This window comes from Erinaceus europaeus, chromosome 9, assembly GCF_950295315.1.
Source record: "Erinaceus europaeus chromosome 9, mEriEur2.1, whole genome shotgun sequence".
Taxonomy (NCBI): Eukaryota; Metazoa; Chordata; class Mammalia; order Eulipotyphla; family Erinaceidae; genus Erinaceus; species Erinaceus europaeus.
The window spans coordinates 62,818,394-62,838,264 of record NC_080170.1 but is presented as its reverse complement, the minus strand read 5'-3'; the positions used below and the strand labels follow the sequence as shown (position 1 = coordinate 62,838,264).

General features: G+C 41.1%; 1 protein-coding gene across 1 annotated transcript in view; it reads right to left on the bottom strand.

Moving 5' to 3' along the window:
* The window catches only part of ITK (IL2 inducible T cell kinase), a 72,656-nt gene that overhangs the window by 17,180 nt on the left and 35,605 nt on the right, over positions 1-19,871 (bottom strand). The window contains exons 5-8 of the mRNA XM_007528632.2: positions 19,047-19,087; positions 14,676-14,827; positions 9,040-9,105; positions 7,540-7,594 (exon numbers count right to left, since the gene is read on the bottom strand). Of these exons, the coding sequence (XP_007528694.1) occupies positions 7,540-7,594; positions 9,040-9,105; positions 14,676-14,827; positions 19,047-19,087 (314 nt within the window). The remainder of the gene's footprint in view (positions 1-7,539; positions 7,595-9,039; positions 9,106-14,675; positions 14,828-19,046; positions 19,088-19,871) is intronic.

The window sequence follows — 19,871 nt, the reverse complement described above, 5'->3', positions numbered from 1 at the left end:
GGTAGCTGCGCTCCCCTGTTAGAACCTCTCAAGGAAACAAACTCTCAAGGAAATACGAGAAACGAATGCCTTAGATGAGACTCCTGCCCCAAATGCAGGCTAGTTGGCATGTGTGATGTTGTAAGGCATGGAGTGTTTACTATCAAGGAATATACCTTCACAAAGATGGGCTAAGATAGAAGCAGTCAGAGAAGAGTAAAAACAGAGCCAAATTTAACAGAATGGAAAAGTGAGGCATCTTTCTTTCCTTCCTTCCTTCCTTCCTTCCTTCCTTCCTTCCTTCCTTCCTTCCTTCCTTCCTTCCTTCCTCTTCTTTCTCCCTCCCTCCCTTCCTTTCTTCTTTCTTTCTATTGCCACCAGGGTTATCACTGGAGCCTAGTGCATTCACAGTAGATCCACAGCTCCTGAATTCCTTTTTTTTTTTTTACATTTGATTCTGTTTATTATAGCTTGTTGATTGAATTTTTTTTTTTTTTTTTACTAGAGCACTGCTAAACTCTGGCTTTTGGTGTTACTGGGATTTGAATCTGAAACCTTTAGTGCCTCAGGCATGAAGGTATTTCTGCATAATGCTTGCTGATTTTAAATAGTGTTGTATATTAGAAACAATGCATTTTATCTCTTTTCCTTATGAAATGACTTTCATGATTAATATTAATAAGAAAAACAAATTTACTAAAGGCAAAGTATTTTTTGTTATATGGGTTTACAGGCTTCTAATCTCTATGACAGCCAGGAAGATAACAGTAATTATGCAAAAGACTTTCATGCCCAAGGCTCTAGTGGCCCTGTTCAATCCTTGGCACTATCATACACCAGATCTGAGCAGAACTCTGTCAGAAACAAATAAGCAAACAAAACAAACAAACTGTGATTACATAAAAGTTTACAAAATTATGTAAATGGATACACCAAATACCCACCTGCCAAAAGTAAAATTTCTTTCTAAATGTACTACATATACTAGAAAACAAAGAGAAAAGAGAACTTTCATTTCATCAACATTATATATTCAAAGAAAGAGATCATTCATTTGAATACATATATGAGAGAAGATGCTTCAAATAATAAGTATCTTTATCTAGAATAATCAGATTGATGGAGTTTATAGTCAACAATATTTATACTCCCTGACCCAGTTTTCTGTTCCTTTTCCAGCTATGACATCATCTCCCCAGACAATAATTTAGATCCATCTGCATATCAGATTTTAGGCTCAGGGAAAAAAAAACCAAACTAGTATAGCCATAGGCCCTTTGGAATATAACTAAAATGCCTACTAGCTATCTACAATATGGAGGACCCCCCAACTCTTCATCTGCAATATTCCAGCCTTTAGGTCCATGACTGGTTAACAATTTGTTTAGCTTTGTATGTTAACTCTCTTTACAGCCACCAGGTTCCAGGTGCTAGCAGGATGCCTACTAGACTTCCCTGAATAGATGACCCCACCAATGTGTCCTGGAGCTCCACTTCCTCTGAGCCCCACCCTACTAGGGAGAGAGAGAAACAGGCTGGGAGTATGGATCAACCAGTCAATGCTCATGATCAGCAGGGAAGCAATTATAGAAGCCAGAACTTCCACCTTCTGCACATCTTAATGACCCTGGGTCCATACTCCCAGAGGGTTAAAGAATAGGAAAGCTATCAGGGGAGGAGATGGGATACAGAGATCTGATGGTGGGAATTGTGTAGAGTTGTGCCCCTCTTATCCTATGGCTTTGCCAATGTTTTCTTTTTATAAATAAATTAAAAAAAACAATATTCTGTGGTCAAAAGTATTTGAAGTGAAGACAAGGATTAAAGAATGGAGTTAAAATTATGGAGGACATAGAACTCTAAGAGTCACATAGTAGCTCAGAATATCTGGGGGCCACAAGCATCTAAATTTTACTCTCCTGCAACAGTATTTTCTTTTGAAGGCAGTCATATGAGTGAGTCTTCTATACATTTTAGAGTTTTATTTTTCTAGACTTATGAGGATTTTTCATTTAAATTCATGAGGATTATTTTTTCTTTTTTAAATTTTATATGACAGGACAGAGAGAAGTTGAGATGGAAGAGGGATGGAGAGAGAGAGGGGAGAGAGAGAGAGAGGAGAGAGAGAGAGAGAGAGATGCAGCACTGTTACACCACTCATGAAGCTTCCCTCCTGCAGGTGGGGACTGAGGGCCCAAACTCAGATCCCTGTGTACAGTAATATGTGCAGTTAAACAGATGCACCTGGTCCATATTTCCTGTGTTTTTCTATTATTTTAGTTTTTATATTTGAACAATGCAGACCTTATAAACTGAGACACAGATTTTTTTTCATTTCTTTATTGGGGAATTAATGTTTTACATTCGACAGTAAATACAATAGTTTATCCATGCACAACCTTTCCCAGTTTTCTATATAACAATACAACCCCCACTAGGTCTTCTGCCATCCTTCTTGGACCTGTATTCTCCACCCCCCCCCACCACAGAGTCTTTTACTTTGGTGCAGTATGCCAATTCCAGTTCAGGTTCTACTTGTATTTTCTCTTCTGATCTTGTTTTTCAACTTCTGCCTGAGATTGAGATCATCCATATTCATCCTTCTGTTTCTGACTTATTTCACTTAACATGAATTTTTCAAGGTCCATCCAAGATCGGCTGAAAATGGTGAAGGCATTGTGTATATATACCACAACTTGCTCAGCCACCCATCTGTTGTTGAACACCTGGGTTGCTTCCAGGTCTTGGCTAATGAAAATTGTGCTGCTAAGAACATATGTGTACTCAGATCTTTTTGGATGGGTGTGTTGGGTTCCTAAGGATATATCCCCAGGAGAGGAATTACAGGATCATAGTGTAGGTCCATTTCTAGCCTTTTGAGAGTTCTCCACAAAGGTTGGACCAATTTACATTCCCTCCAGCAGTGCAGGAGGGTTCTTTTGACCCCACAGCCTCTCCAGCATGTGCTGCTGTTACCTTCTCTGATGTATGACATTCTCACAGGAGTGAAGTGGTATCTCATTGTTGCCTTTATTTGCATTTCTCTGACAATCAAAAACTTGGAGCATTTTTTCATGTGTTTCTTGGCCTTTTGGAACTCTTCTGTGTTGAATATTCTGTCCCTGTCCTCTCTCTATTTTTGGATGGGGTTATTTGTTTCCTTGTTGTTGAGTTTGGCAAGCTCTTTATATATTCTGGTTATTAGTCTCTTGTCTGATATATGGCATGTAAAGATCTTTTCCCATTCTGTGAGTGGTCTCTTGGTTTGGGGAGTGGTGTCTTTTGCTGTGCAGAAGCTTTTTAACTTTATGTAGTCCCATAGGTTTATGCTTGCCTTAGTCTTCTTTGTAATTGGATTGGTTTCATTGAAGATGTCTTTAAAATTTATGTGGAAAAGAGTTCTGCCAATATTTTCCTCTAAGTATCTGATAGTTTCTGGTCTAACATCCAAGTCCTTGATCCACTTGGAATTTACTTTTGTATTTGGTGAAATATAGTGGTTCAGTTTCATTGTTCTGCATGTTTCAACCCATTTTTTTTCCAACACCATTTGTTGAAGAGACTCTGCTTTCCCCATTTAATAGTCTGGGCACCTTTGTCAAAAATTAGATGCCCATAGGTGTGGGGGCTTACTTCTGGGCTCTCAATTCTATTCTACTGGTCAGTGTGTCTATTCATGTTCCAGTACCAAGCAATATTGATGACAACGGCTCTATAATATAATTCAAGATCTGGGAGTGTGATGCCTCCAGTTCTGTTCTTTCTTCTCAAGATTCTTTTGGCACTTCTAGGTCTCTTCTGGTTCCAGATAAACATTTGTAGCATTTGTTCTATTTTCCTAAAAAATGCGGTTGGGATCTTGATGGAGATAGCATTAAATTTGTCTATGGCTCTGGGTAGTATATTAATTTTGATGATGTTAATTCTTCCAACCCATGAACATGGAATATCTTTCCACTTCTTTGTGTCTTTTTCAATTTCCTTGAGTAGTGACTCATAATTTTCAGTATACAAGTTGTTTGCTTCTTTGGTTAGGTTTATTCTATTATATATCTATTTTATTGTTTTTGTTGTTATAGTAAAAAAGAATTGATTTCTGGATTTTATTTTTTTCTAACTTAGTGTTTGTATAGAGGAATGCCACTGACTTTTGAATGTTAATTTTGTAGCCTGACACCTTACTGTATTGCCTGATGATTTCCAAAAGCTTCTTGCTGGATTCCTTAGGTTTTTCTATGTATACTATCATGTCATCTGCAAATAGGGAGAGTTTGACTTCTCTTCCAATCTGTATCCCTTTATTCCTTGCTCTGCCTGATTGTTATGCCAAGATCTTCCACCACTCTGTTGAATAATAGTGGTGATAGTGGGCATCCCTGATATGAGGGGAAATGCTTCCAGTTTTTCACCATTGAGTATGATGTTGGCTGTAGGTTTGGTATCTATAGACTCCACTATCTTCAGGAATTTTACATCTATTCCCATTTTTTGTAGTGTTTCAAGGGATGTTGTATTTTGTCAAAGGCTTTCTCTGCATCTATTGATACGACCATGTGGTTTTTGGTCTTGCTTTTGGTAATGTAGTGGATCACATTGATTGATTTACGTATATTAAACCAACTTTACATGCATGGGATAAACCCCACTCGGTCATGATGAACAAATATTTTTAATATACTGCTGTATCAGGTTAGCTAGAATTTTATTCAATATTTTAGCATCTATGTTCATCAAAGATATTGGTCTGTAGTTTTCATTTTTGGTTGTGTCCCTGTTTGCTTTTGGTATCAAAGTGATGTTGGCTTCATAGAGGCTGGAAGGGAGTATTCCGGTGTCTTCAATCTTCTGGAAGACTTTTAAAAGTAGAAGTATTAATTCTTCTTTGGAGGTTTTATAGAATTCATTTGTGAAAACATCTGGTCCAGGACTTTTATTTTTGAGAAGGTTTTTGATAACTGTTTCAATTTCCTTAGCTGTGATGGGCCTGTTCATATTACCCAGTTCCTCTTTACTTAGTTTTGGAAGTTCATAGGTGAGATACAGATTATTTACTTTACTTTTTTTTCCTTCTCTTTTTAAGTGACATCATGAAAAATCTGTATTGTCTTTTAAATGCTTGACATAACTCAGTAATGGAATTATTTGGTCATAATACCTTACCTTCTCTTTTAGATAGTTTGTAGACATTGACATTACAGTTGTAATCCATCATGTGTGAATTTTGAAGTTGATGTCTTTCACAGAACTAGTGTTTCTTAATCCAAGAAATCAAATCTATGAACATATAATTGCTCATGTATTATGCCTTCAATATCCATTTTGTAAATAGAGATAATGTCTTTCCTAGGCTAGGTGGTAGGTAACACACTTGGATGAGCACTGATAGCTATTTTTTCTTTCTTTTTATTTGATAAGACAGAGAGAAATTGAGAGGGGAGGGGGGATTTAGAGTGGGAGAAAGAGAGTCACCTGCAGCACTGTTTTACTGATTGTGAAACTCCCCCCCATCCCTAGGGTGGGAATTGGGGGCTTGTGTCTGGGTACTTGTGCACAAGGTAATGTAAGTACATGCTCAACTAGCACCACAGTTTGAACCTCCCAGGCATTTGTGTAATAAGGGACCAAGCGCAGAGAAAACACAGTCCAGAGCTCCAGAGAGGGTAAGCATGAAGAAATGACAACTCATAGAAGGTGGTATTTTTCTGCAGTGGTCATATCGGGGCAAGTCCCAGAATCACCTGGGTCTCAGAATCATTCTGGATTCTACCCCTAGAAACTGGTGAGTGAGGGCTGGATTCCTCGATTTTTTGCATTTTAAGACTCCCTAGCAATGTTCCTGACCAGTTAGGTTCTTCTTATGCAGAATATTTTATTTAAAAAACATTTAGGAAGTATTTAATATACATTTACTGAGTATCTACCTTGTCATAGTTTACAGTGTTGGCTCCTAGGTATAGTATGTAGCTCTTTCTCTCCCCCCTCCCCATATATAAACTAGAGCACAGTGCTCTGTTCTGCCTATGGCAGTGTGGGGGATTGAACTTGGGACCTTGGATCCTCAGACATGAAAGACTTTCAGTACACCATCTCCCTGGCACAGGATAAAACTTTTCTATTCTATTGATAGTAGAGAAGCAGGTGTGTGAAGTACATCAGAGTATCAGATAAGAGGAATTAATGAAACAAACCCATTTTAGTTAATAAAAGTAAATCAGTCTATCTCCTAGGGTCTTTCTTTTCTTTAACCACTTACTTGCTCAGCTCTGGCTTATGCTGGTGTTGAGAATTGAACCTGGGACCTCAGAGCCTCAGGCATGAAAGTCTTTTGCACAACCATTATACTGTTTCCCGTACTCTTTCTATATTTGTTTGATAAGGTGATACTCACTGCTCCCATGATACAATCCTGGATTTGTTTCAAACAGCATACAAGAAAAGCAAAATACTGGGGGGGGGGGTGTTGTCTAAAGCTTCCATTTATTTATTTATTTGTTTATTTATTTATTTGTCACCTGGGTTATCTCTGGGACTTGGTGATAGCACAGCTCCACCATTCCTGGCAGCCATTTTTTTCCCTTTCTTTTTGATAGAGGGTGAGAGACAGGACAGAGAGGGACCAAGAGAAACATAGTAGTGTTGCTCATTAAATGCCCTCCTTCTCTCCCCTCCCTCTTCCCACAGATACTCCATGTGATGGCCAGGGGCTCAAACCTTGGTCTCTGAACATGGTAATGTGTGTGCATTGTTGTATAATGTGTGTGTAAGAGTAGGAGAAACTGGAGCCCTGGAGGAAGAAGAGATGTCTCCCATGTCATGTGAAATTGAGAACTGATCAGGGAATAGAATGTGGTGCTTCCCCCACCATACCATACCTTCCTTTTCACCCCTTCAACTCCTGACATCAGGGGTCAGACCAGTCCCACTCCAACAGTACATAGATCTCAAGTATAACTATGCATGAGAAATGACCTGGTGGGTAGAGCATTGGGGCCAGGGAGCAAAATGTCCTGAGTTCAATCCTCAGCATTATGTGCATCAAAATGATGCTCTGGTTCTTTTGCTCTCTCTTATAAATAGATAAACTTTTTTTTTCTTTCTTTCTTTCTTTCTTTCTTTCTTTCTTTCTTTCTTTCTTTCTTTCTTTCTTCTTTTCTCTCTCTCTCTATCTCTATCACTATCTCTATCTCTCTCTTTCTGGAAGGAAAATGAGTTAAACATATAGGGTGTTTCCTCTGGATCCACGGCCCAGCCAGGCCTAGTCTGAGACACAGGCAACCCTGGCTGAGACAAAGCTTGGGTAGACCCAGGGTCACAGACCCAGGTGAGAAGAGCACCACAGATGTGGTGAGTCCCCATGTCAACAGCTAGCCTTTCTTAAACCCTCATCGCTATCCTTTTGCTTTCTCTTCCACCCCAGGATACTTCTACCAGACATAAAAACTATTGTTAATCTAAAATACTAACCTGCTGCATTTGAATAAACCATCATATGGCTAGAAAAACAAAAATAAAAACCAGCACAAGTCCTTTTAATTCAAAAGACCAGTTAAGTAAACTTACTGTGTCTAAAAGTAGTTTCTCAGCTTTGTCACGGCTAATGTTCTTATTGTACCACCTGGCAACAGAGGAAAAAAAGTCATAGGTCAGTGACAATTTTAAGAAATGTGTTATTTGCTTATGGGGCCTGGTTGAGCGCGTATGTTACAATGGGCATTCCCAAGGACCTAGGTTCAAGCCCTTGGTCCCCACTTGTAGGGAGAAAGCTTCACGAATGTTGAAGCAGTACTAGGTGTCTTTCTGTCTGTCTGTCTCTCTCTCTCTCCTTCTCTCTTCCCCTCAATTTCTGGCTGTCTCTATCCAATAAATAAATAAAAATAATAAACAAATTAAAAAATAAATGTGTTATTTGCTTATAAGAGACCATTAATACTTGAGAACAATGTGGCAATTTTTGTTTATTTGTTTATTTGTTTGTTTTTACCAGGGCTTTCAGATTCAAAAGCAAAGGTTAGAATAATTTCATGATTAAGTTGTTAAGTTGGGGGGCCAGGTGGTGGTGCATCTAGCTGAGTGCATATGTCACCTTGCACTAAGACTAGACTTGGGTTCCTACCTGCCTGGGGGAAGTTTCATACAGAGCTACAAGTATCCCGCTGTCTTTCCCTCTCTATCTTTACCTTCCCTCTTAATTTCTTTCTGACCAATAAAGTAAAAAAGAAAAAGGAGAGAGGGAAAAGGAAAAATGACTACCAGGAGTGGTGGTGTTATTGTATAGGTACCAAACACCAGTGACAACTCTGGTAGCAAGGAAAAATATTGATTAATTGAGTGAGAAGAGATAAAACCAGCCAAATGTTAATAGTTGTTGAAGCCAGGTTTGGAGTACCTAGAGGATTATCATGTTATTCTCTTTACTTTTGTGCAAGTTGGGAGTTTTGCATGATAAACTTCTAGAAGACATGTCTCCCTCTCCATTTCATGTATATATTTAGATCACTGCATTTTTCTTAGTGAACCTAGTTGAGGGGACTTATCTTATTTAACCTTCCAGAGAGCCACCTCTTGGTTTCATGTCCCTTGGGTCATGCAATGGAAGAAAAATGGTGGCTGGTGAGCGTGAGGCCACTAGTAGCATCTGCCTAATTGACAGCTCTTCCCTCTGACAACCACAGTCTATGCATTCACTCCACTGCCAAGGAAGGTATGTCTTCCAGGCCAACTCAGAGGTGCTCTGGTAAGATTTCTCTATGGTTTAACTGTTTTAGGTGAACAAGGTTAGCTAATGACTTTTATGCCTTGGCCCTGTCTGCTAAAGGAATTTTATTTAAGTATATTTTACAGAGGTTTTATTTCAGCTCAGGAATTCTTGAAGCTGATGGGTATTGTCTACCTGAAGAGGCTCCTCTTCTTTATTTAGGGTTCAAATATGAGGAGAACAGAACAGGTCAAGGAGGCAAAACATCTGGCACATTCACAATAACCATTAGTTTACTCCTTATGTAAGGTGAGTTACTTAGTACTTTTTTTTTTTCAATTTGGAGATGAAATAAAATATCTTACTCATAGGTTTCCAGGCTATTAGGGGATTTCTCCACCAGGTAACTGCTTGGCACATAGCCTTCATGCCTGTTAAGAGGAAATTAATGTTTAGACTAATACAGGATACATCTCCACAGCTGTTTTGTAGGTTCTGCCCACTCAAAGATGCTTAAAGTTGGAAGAGTCTCACACTGTCTGTCATCCAGGGTAAGATATTTTAAAGTACTAGAATAAAAGAGTCACTAAACATTGCAACAACCTTCTATCTGTCAATGACAATGCATTTCTCCACTAAAATATGCACCATAATAAATAGCCTGTGTGTGTGTGTGTGTGTGTGTGTGTGTGTGTGTGTGTGTGTGTGTGTGTGTGTGTGTGTGTGTAGGATGGGAGCAGGTGGTGATGGAATCAGTTAAATGCATCTGTTACTATGAGAAAAGACTTGGGTTCAAGTCCCCAGTTCCAGAAGAAACTCTATTCTAGGACCCTCTCCTTGAATTATAAGGCAACAGGCTGCTGAGTCATCTGGTCCCAGCTGGTCCCTAGACCAGGCAGGGGCACTCTGATACCTGCAGTTGGGAAGCTTCACAAGCAGTGAAGCAGTGCTACAGATTTCTTTCTTTCTTCCTTTCTTTCTCTCTCTCTCTCTCTCTTTCTTTCTTCCTTCCTTCCTTCCTTCCTTCCTTCCTTTCTTCCTTCCTTTCTGTCTTTCTTCTTTCTTTCTTTCTTTCTTTCTTTCTTTCTTTCTTTCTTTCTTTCTTTCTTTCTTTTCTCTTTATCCCTCTTTCTCTCCTTCCCCTCTCAATTTCTCTCTATCCTATCAATTAAAATAAAGATATAAAAAGTATATTTTTAATTTATTTTCCCTTTTGTTGCCCTTGTCTTTTTGTTGTCGTAGCTATTATTGTTGTTGTTATTGATGTCATTGTTGTTAGATAGGACAGAGAGAAATAGAGAGAGAAGGGGAAGACAGAGAGGGAGAGAGAAAGACAGACACCTGCAGACTTGCTTTACCGCCTGTGAAGGGTCACCCCTGCAGGTGGGGAGCCAGGGGTTTGAACGGGGATCCTTACGCCATCCTTGTGCTTTGTGCCAAGTATGCTTAACCCTCTGCGCTACCACCTATTCCCTAAAGATATTTTTTAAAAAGCCAGTGGCTTTCTCCTTACAAAGCTCAGCTTGCTGCTCTTCTCATTGAAATTTCCTTTGTTGGAAAAAAAAAGAGTTGTGTTAAATGTTATTTTTTCTTTTCTTTCTTTTTTTTTTTTTGGTACAAGGAGATATGGTTGTGTGTGCAGTCATCACTGATTTTTTTTTCTACTGTAGCATTACTATTTTATATGTAGAAAAGCAAAACTATTGTTATTATCATTTTTGTCTCCAGGGTTATTGCTGGGGCTCAGTGCCTGCACCATGAACCCACTGCTCCTGGAGGCTATTTTCCCCTCTTTTGTTGTCCTTGTTGTTTTATTGTTGTTGTGGTTATTATTATTGTTGTTATTGATGTCATTGTTGTTGTATAAGACAGAGAGAAATGGAGAGAGGAGGGGAAGACAGAGAGGAGGAGAGAAATATAGACACCTACAGACCTACTTCCCCGCTTGTGAAGTGACCCCGCTGCAGGTTGGGAGCTGAGGGCTCCAACCCGGATCCTTACCCAGTCTTTTTGCTTTGTGCCATGTGCACTTAAGCTGTTGCGCTACCGCCTGACCTCCCCCCAAAAAAGAAAAACAAAATTAAAATATAAAAAAATACTTTTCAACGACAGGTCCCCAAAGACACTATGAATTGGCACTGTCAGCTTCTAGTTCAGGGTCTCCCTAATATGTATATATATCCCACTGAGCTCCTTCAGACACAACATACACATGAAAAAACAAAAGAATCAAATCACGTTTCTTTGGGAGGGGGTGAGAGCCTGTTATAAGTAGGAATGAAAAATTGTGTGTTATCAGGGCCTCAGAATATCCATTGTAGTTTTTTTCTTAAATGAAATTACCTTGACTTTTAAAAATTATTTTTACTTATTTATTGGATACAGTTAGAAATTGAGAGGTAAGGGGGAGATAGAGAGGAAGACAGAGAGAGAGACCTGCAGCACTGCTTTACCACTCGTGAAGCTTCCTCCCTGCAGGTAGGGACCAGGGCTTGAACCCTGAGTCTTTGACCATTGTAATGTGTGCACACTATTAGGTGCACTACTGTTTGATGCCAAAAGGCCACTTTTCAATCTCATGGTCTGTGTAATGGGAAGTGTGGAATCTAGTTCACATAGCACATTCTTCTTATGAAACTGAACACCAGCATCAAAATATTCTTTAGCACAGCACTTCAATATCAGGGGAAGGAAGCTATCTTATTTTGAAATTGGTTATTCCATGCCCCCTCCCTCTCTTTTAGGGTTCCCCTTAATTAGCTCTCTTCTGGCTACACCATATGATGACAATCACACTGCTAGGCCAATTAGTGTTTGTACTTTCAAATAAGATAGCTATGCTTTAATACATCAATCAAAGTTGGACTGCTTACTCAAATGAACACTCTGTTTGCACATAGATATTATCAGTAGAATTTACAAATATTGGGCCAGTGAAATAGCTCATTTGGATAGTGTACTGCTTTGATATGTGTGTAACCCAGGTTTGAGCCTCGCCTCCACTACATTGAATAAAGCTTCAGTGCTATGGTCTCTTTAATTCTCTCTCTGCCACTCTCTTTCTGTCTCTATATGTGTAAAAGAATTTACAAAACCCCTTTCATTTCCACCATCTCACTGATCATTTCAATACTGTGAGAGAGACAGAGCTGATGTAATCACCTGTGTTTTACAGATAAGGAGATGGATTCACAGAGGCTAAGTAACTGTTTTCCAAGTAAAATACCACAAGAACAGCTAGTAGTAAAGTCTTTTTCTCCACTCAAGAAATTTCTGGCATAGTGCAAAGCCAGCCATGGATATTCACTTGGTCTGCCAACTGGGTCCTGGGGTGTCCTCTTTGATGCCTTTTGGAGTTCAGTCTCTCCATGGGGCCACTGGACAAATATTATATTTCACTTAGTAATGACACAAAGGAGAAGAGAGCTTCTGGCACATCAGGTATGCTAAATAAATGTCAGGTGAAGTATGGTCTCCTGAGTAGGCTGTCTAGGTTTTGCAGAACTCAGCTGTGCTGAATGTGTTTCTGACACACACCCCTCAGGCAAGGCAAAAAGGAGATGGGATGTGGTTTGTTTGCCTCTGCTTGTTAAATGGAGAGAGAGAGAGAGAGAGAGAGCCCAAGGGCAGGCCTAAGATCTGCTCTCAGCTAGTGAAGGACACAGTCTCCCAGACCATAGTTCTGGGGCAAACTGTTTTTGTCCACTCCCCATTCCCCTCTACTCCCCTGCAGTGCAGATAACAAGAAAACTTAAAATTAAGAGTGCTTGAATGTTTCAGTGGATATATAAAGCTTTAAAGGCATTTGTGCCCTCCTTTTCTTTAGCTCATTAAATTGGTTTTTTAAAAAGCAAATGGTATCTAGTGTTGGCTTTCGCATAACCTGCTGGAGGGAATGGAAATTTATCGGTTCTTGAGGGAATGATCTGTAAAATTAAGATGTCATATGCTCTCTGACTCAACAGTTCCAGAATTAGAAATGTGAAATCTCTCTCCTTCTCTCCCTCTCCCCCTCCACCTTGTGTGTGAATTATGTACATATGCAGTATATAATTTAATATTACATATATACTTTTTATTTTAAAAAAGAAAGACTTACCTGAAAAATGCAGTATCCTCACTGCAACATTATGAAAAATCACCGAGAGGCTGGTGGAATAAGTCCCTTGGATAGTGCACTGCTTAGTCATACGTACAACCCCGGCTTGAGTCTGACTCCCTACTGAATTGAAGGAAGCTTTGATGGTGCAGTGTCTCCCTACCTCCCCACTTCCCCCTCTCTTATAAAAAAAAGTAAGAAAAAATTGCAAGAAGAAAAAGAACCTGGAAATGAGACATCCCACCAAAACATATCTAACATTTTATAATCTATTCCAATCTGAGTGTTTTTAAATGAAGAAGGTTGGCATGTGCTGATGTGGGAAAAGGGCTTCAAGAACGATAATTAAATGTTTAAATAGCAAAATGGATCATGATACATTTGCATGTAAAATGCCTTAGTCTTTTCGGACACACAGACACACAAGGGAGGTTTACTGCTGATACTCTGGGGATTGTCATAGGACAAATGGAGGAGCCGAGGTATTTTTCACATCTATTGCTCTTTGCTGTTAATTTTTTTTGTTTGTTTTTTATTTTTTAAATATTTATTTTATTTATTTATTCCCTTTTGTTGCCCTTGTTGTTTTTATTGTTGTAATTATTGTTGTTGTCGTTGTTGGATAGGACAGAGAGAAATGGAGAGAGGAGGGGAAGACAGAGAGGAGGAGAGAAAGATAGACACTTGCAGACCTGCTTCACCGCCTGTGAAGCAACTCCCCTGCAGGTGGGGAGCCGGGGTTTGAACCGGGATCCTTATGCCGGTCCTTGTGCTTTGCGCCACCTGCGCTTAACCTGCTGCGCTACAGCCCGACTCCCAGTTTTTTTTTTTAATTTGTGATTAGTAGTGGGTTATAAGATTGTGAGATTACAGTGTATATTTCCACACCACACTCATCTACTGTTAGTTTTTTTTAAATAAAACATTGATGAAGTTGATCAGGATGCTGCAAGTTGGAATACTTTTCCTTTTTATATATTTTAAAAATATATTCTAAAAATATTCATATTAGCATCCAAGGATGTTCATTGTAGGCTGGCTGAAATTGGAAAATATGAAGAGCAATCCAGGTCCCCAACAAGCAAATATGATGAATTTTAACAGATTTTTGTGTTGGATTATGAAAATCACTGAACTTGTCTTCTAGAGGCTATCCCAAGGTGTAGAATTATAAATACAGGTATTTGAAAGAAGAATAAAGTCTGAATTGAGCAACTGTAATCTAAGCCCTAGTATCTAAGTCCTATATATAGCAGAACTTTCTGGAGGTTAGCAACAGCAATTTTGCTGAATTTCAGATCAAGGAAAGGGGGAGGGACCATAAGATTTTTCTCATTCAGAAGACCTATAGTGGGTCATTGGCATTAGTATTTATACTTCATTTGAATCACTTGGAGATGGGCTACTTAAAAGACAGGTCACAACGAAGTCTCTAGCACCTGATGCCTTTTTAGAAAGTAGGCACTAACCCATATCATCTCCACACTGCTTTCTTTTCCACCAAAAATAACACCATGTGCAATGGAATGAGACTTCAGTCTTAAATACTCAAGAACAATTGCAGCTTTGTGGAACAAGTTGCCAATATCCCAAACCGTGGGTGTCAGTAGGAGATCTCAGGAGAGTTGGAGATGAGTGAGAAGGTGGGGAGTGTTGGGCTGAGAGCAGGGAGCAGCAGAGCAAGTGACAACCTTCCAGAAAAGTCTGAGGATCTTAAAGATCCTTCCTTTCTTTTTCTTCTTCTTACTTCTCTTCTCCTTCCTCCCCTCCCTCCCTTCCTTCTTTCCTTCTTTCCTTCCTTCCCTGTTCTGTCTGCACTCCTTTCTCCTTGCTGCAGTGATCACTCTTCAAGAGTTAGGACAAACACAGGTTTCTCTATTCCAGCTGTGCAGGCTGCCTCACCCATTCCTGTCCTGGACCCTCCACCAGTGGATCTCAGAGCTGTCCAGCAGGTAGTACTCCTCATTGCGTCGCAGTGCCAGCTCCTGTGGATCACTGGTTTGGTAGTCATACAGGGCGATGACCAGTGTCTCTTCAATTTCCCGCAGGGAGCGCTGCAGGAAGGGAGCCAACAAACACAGTCAGGGTCATGGAGAAGGAGGAGGGGAACTGTGAGACAAGGGTACAAGCACCTGAGTTGCCACAGGCTGTTGGCTTTTTGCCAGGTCAAACCCTGGCTCCTTGAGGTCCTGTAATGGGCTTCATGAGTTAGAATCACAGGTTGAGGGTGAGTGCAGCACAGATGTTCAGCCTATGGAATGCACCCCCTTTCTTGGATGCAGATTCTGATCGAAGTGAATTCTGGAAAGTGACCTGCTGCTTTTTGTAAAAAAGCTTGGTTTCTCTGCTTGCCCAACTTAGTAGCTAGAAGCCTCCCTTTCCTATCAATGGTGATGCCCACAACACTGTTATATATGATATATCATAATAATACGATAATATATTAATATAATATATAATATAACAATATATTATATATTTAAACTAATCTTTAAACAATTTTTAAATATATTTTATTTCATTTTAATGAGAGAGAGATAGATACAAAGAGAATGACCAGAGCACTGCTCAACTCTGGTTTATGGTTGGGCTGGGGAATGAACCTGGGACCTCAGAGCCTCAGGCATGAAAGTCTTTTGGATAACCATTATGCTGTCTCCCCAGTCCCAACTCTGATCTTTTCTGATCTGGGTTGTAAATTGCAAGACTAGCTCTCTTGGATGGTACATTGCTATGCCATGTGTAAAACCCAGGTTCAAGCCTGATGCTCACTGCATTGGAAGAAGTTTTGGTGCTGTGATTTCTTTCACTTTCTCTATTTATCTTTGTTCTTCCCTTCTTTTCTTCCTTCCTCCCACCCTCCCTCCCTCCTTTCCTTTCTTTTCCTTTTAGTTTTATTTATTTAATTTAATTTTATTATTTTATCAAAGCAATGCTCAGCTCTGGTTCATGGTGATGTTGGAGATTGAACCTGGGACTTTTGGGACCTCAAACATTACAGTATTTTTGTGTAACAACTATGCTGTCTCCTGTACCCTGCCTCTCTGTTTCTATTGACAAAAGCTAGTTCAGAGCAGTGAAACCTTGGCAATTAGTACAACAACAGAAGGAGGATGAGGATGAGGATGGGGATGAGGATGAGGTTTAGGATAAGGAAGAGGAGGAAGAAGAATGAACTAGATTTGTGTGTATATCCGTAGAATTTTAGACTTTTAACACAGGATATAGCCCTGAGAGATCATATGATATTTTCTTATAATGGGCAAACTAAGTCACAGAAGGGGCCCTGGGTTTAGCAAGAGAGCATCTTAATGTTCTCTTTGCCATTTCATCTTCTTCCTTTATCAGACTCTCTGGCTGGTGTCTCTACCTCTCAGGCCCTACTGAGGACAACAAGTCATAGACAAAAAACCTGTAGGGACAGACATCACAAGACCTTGAGGCAGGCAGACCTACCACAGGCTGTCAGAGCCTCTGAGAGAGCAAACTTGGGAAGAAGTTGAGACTTCTGGTTGGAATGAGCTCTGGTGGTGGACAGTCAAAAGATCTCATACAGAGAGAGGCCAGGTGGAGGCGAGACTGCTTGAGAGCACACTTTACCTTATGCAAGGTCAGCCCCCACTCCCTACCAGCAGAGGGGGAAAATCTGACAAGCAAGGAAGCAGGGCTGAAGGTGTTTCTTCTCTTGTCCTCTCTATCTCACCCTTCCCTTTTGGTTTCTCTCAGTTTCTAATATACACATATATCTCACATTGAAACACTGAGTGGCATAAAAATAGTAGTGACAAGGGCTTAAAGGGAGACCTGTCCTACTGATGTAATATGTTCTCCCAGATGAGTGCTGTTGGGGATTTGCCATCTGTGACACTTGTTCAATAGTGGATTGCCTACAACAGGTAAAAGACCTTGGTTCTGAGGCTTCTAATCCAAGGGCTGATGGAGAAAGAGGTTGTGTTCAAGGGCATTTGAAGGTCAAAGAGAGACAGGGTTTGGTTCAACTGACAAGATTCATCCCCACAAAGAGAGAATGAGCAGAGAGGGGTCCTGCAACCTGGTGGCACCTTTCGGAGTGGGGGGCTTGCATTTTGTATATCTCTGGCTATGTTCTCTGAATGTCATGATCACTGAACTGTGCTATTGGCATTTCATGGCAGAGCCCACAGTGCAGAGCTCACTGCAGTACCCCACATCCTGTGCAGCCTTAGAATATCCTTTTAGCAAGTCTGTGGTGAGAGTCCCTCAGTGATGGTAATACGCTCTGCACCAAGAACCCACCTCAACCGTGCACACAGTATCCCATCTCTTAGGATGGCTCAGTATTTGTTCACTCAGGGCAGATTCCACTTTGGCTCAGAACTTTACCAAGGGCTGAACTATGGTAAAGCTGGAGGGCAAGACTCAATCTGAGCCAGTGGTCAAACAGTCCTGCCTCAGGTGCATTTGAGATGTGCCCAGGAAGTAGTACAAGTGGATTGACCCTTGGACTCACAGGCACTCGGTTCCAAGTTCAATCACTGGCATCTAATACACCAGATGAGATGCTCTGGTTCTCTTTTCCCCTTCCTCCTCCCTCTTCTTCTCCTTTCACTCTCACTCTCTCTCTCTCCCTCTCCCCCTCTCTCTCTGCCATAGATAGATAAATAAACAAGTATTTTTTAAAAAGATGGCTGGGAAGATAGCAGAATGGTTATTCAAAAAACTTTCATGCCTGAGACTCTGAAGTCCTAGGTTGAATCCCCAGCATCATCATCAGCCAGAACTGAGCAGTACAGTGGTTAAGAAAATGATTAAAGAAATTATATATATATATATATATATATATATATATATATATGAGTTAAATATAAGCATGCTCAGTTTATAGGTGCAAGAAATTATCTTAGTGCATATTCTAGTCTAACAATGCCTGAAGATTTTGATGCAGAAACACGCTGGTTTGTATGAGTGATTTGGCTTTCTCTCTTTCTTTCCTTCCTTCCTTCCTTCCTTCCTCTCTTCTTTCTTTCTTTCTTTTTTCTCAAACAGTATTATTTATCACATTTACTGATTCTTTTAGATAGTGCTGTGATTGTTTAAATTGTAGCATCTTTGGATTTATTTTCAGGATTGCCTAGAGAGTTTTATAAAATGCTTGACGTGCAAAGAAAGTACTGAGCTTGTTGTGGGTGGGGGTCACTAGATCAGAGGGAGAAAGAAAAGGGCTGTTATTTGGAGAAAAGGATACCTGCACTCCAGAAAGGTTGTTTGAGGGTACAAGTATTGAGTGAAACCACTGAGTAAGCTAGTGACACATCTTCCAGGCTCAGGGGACTCCTAGGAACTGGCCTGTCTCCCAGGAGGACTCAGTGGGGAGGTGGCCTTCTCCAGAACCCAGATGGCAATGGCAGGAAAAGGCTATCTGGGTGGAAGCCATGTGGAAAGGAAGTCCTTTGGGGTTGACTGAGATGGAGAGAGGAGAACAGGAAGGGCCAAGTCCCTTGTATGCAGGAGACCCAGAGGGGCTGAAAAATGGCCTCCTGTGTCAAACAAGACCTCACTTGTTACCCATGGTGACAGAAGCTTGGACCTGCCTGTCCTGACCTGCCATGGCTGCTGTCAGGCCTCTGGGGTTCTGACTAGGTCCCCTAGTCTCTCACTCTGCGTATCAGGCCTACTGTGTCAGAGCATACCAGAAATAAAGTTTCTTCTCTGGATGCCACCCAAAGGGACTGACACAGGGGTTGGGAGCACAGGGGAAGTGAATTTGATAGGCTCAGAGTGAGAGAAGCATTGTACCTACCTTAGATGTGCAGTGGAAATGAAAACGGTTCTAGAGGCTAAAGGGCCAAGTTCAAGGAGGGATGGGTGGGCAGCATCCTTGCCTTCACCCTCACCAACAGTGTGAACAAGACCCAAGCCAAATGGCACAGAAGTATGAGGAGACATGGGGGACATCTGGCAGCCTGGCCATGAGGTCCATGACTTCTAGAGAGAGGGGAAGATATACCTTTACTTGTTTATTTATTTTAAGATACAGAGAGGCAGTGAAAGAGGAAGAGGGAGAGAGGGAGAAAGAGAGAGAAAGAGAGAGGGGGAGAGAGAGAGAGAGAACAGCACTGAAGCTTCTTCCAGTGTGGTGGGGGCTGGCTTTGAACTTGCGTTGTTACAATGCTGTGTGTCCCAGGGTTTTGAGAAATCAGACTGATGGAGCAGATTGGAGCAGAAACCAGCTAGGCAGGCAGCTCTCCATGCTGAAACCCTACCACCCCAGCCTGAGCTTCAGTGCTCACTCACCCGATTGTCTTCAGGAGTAGGAGGAAGAGGCTTCTTTGAAGCTGAAACAAGAAAAAACAGCAACAGAGAATGAGCGTAAAACTGAATGTGTCCAACCAGAGGTGAGTGTACGGAAGGGGTTTTCAGAGGAAAGGGGCCCCTCAAACTGAATGTCAGGAGAGAAGGGCCAGGAAGAGGTGGTGAGGTGCCCAGAAATGAGCACAGGCATTGTGGGGGCCTATGTTTGGTCTCAGCCAGCTAGACTCCCATTGCATCTTCTAGAAGACACCAGAGCCTTCCAGAAGTCACTAATTTGGACCCTTCCCTTTCCCATTTCCTGGTCAGGCTGGAGGCCCCACCTGTAGGCATGGAGACTCCCTCACCCTCGTCCCCACTTGGGGGTGGAAATGGGTGACTCAATCCTGTGGCCACTCAGTACTGTCATGGCTGGAGGTGATGGGGCGGGACTGGGGGGCAACTTTGTGGAAGGGCTGGAGCCAACTTTTGGTTCCTTCAGAGCACATTACAAGACCCAAGACCCTCATTCTCTCTCTCTCTCTCTCTCCCTCCCTCCCTTCCTTTTTTACTTCATTCCTTTTTTATCTCAAGGGTTATTGTTGGGGGGTTCGGAGCCAGCACCATAAATCCACAGCATATGGTGGCCATTTCCCCCTCACACTTTCCCCCCCATTTTATTTGATAGGACAAAGAGAAATTGAGAGGGTAGGGGGAAAGAGAGGGAGAGAGAGAAAGACAGACACTTGCAGATTTGCTTCTCTGTTTATAAAGTGTCCCTGTTGCAGGTGGGGAATGGGGGCTCAGACCTCAGTTCTTGTGCAGGTCCTT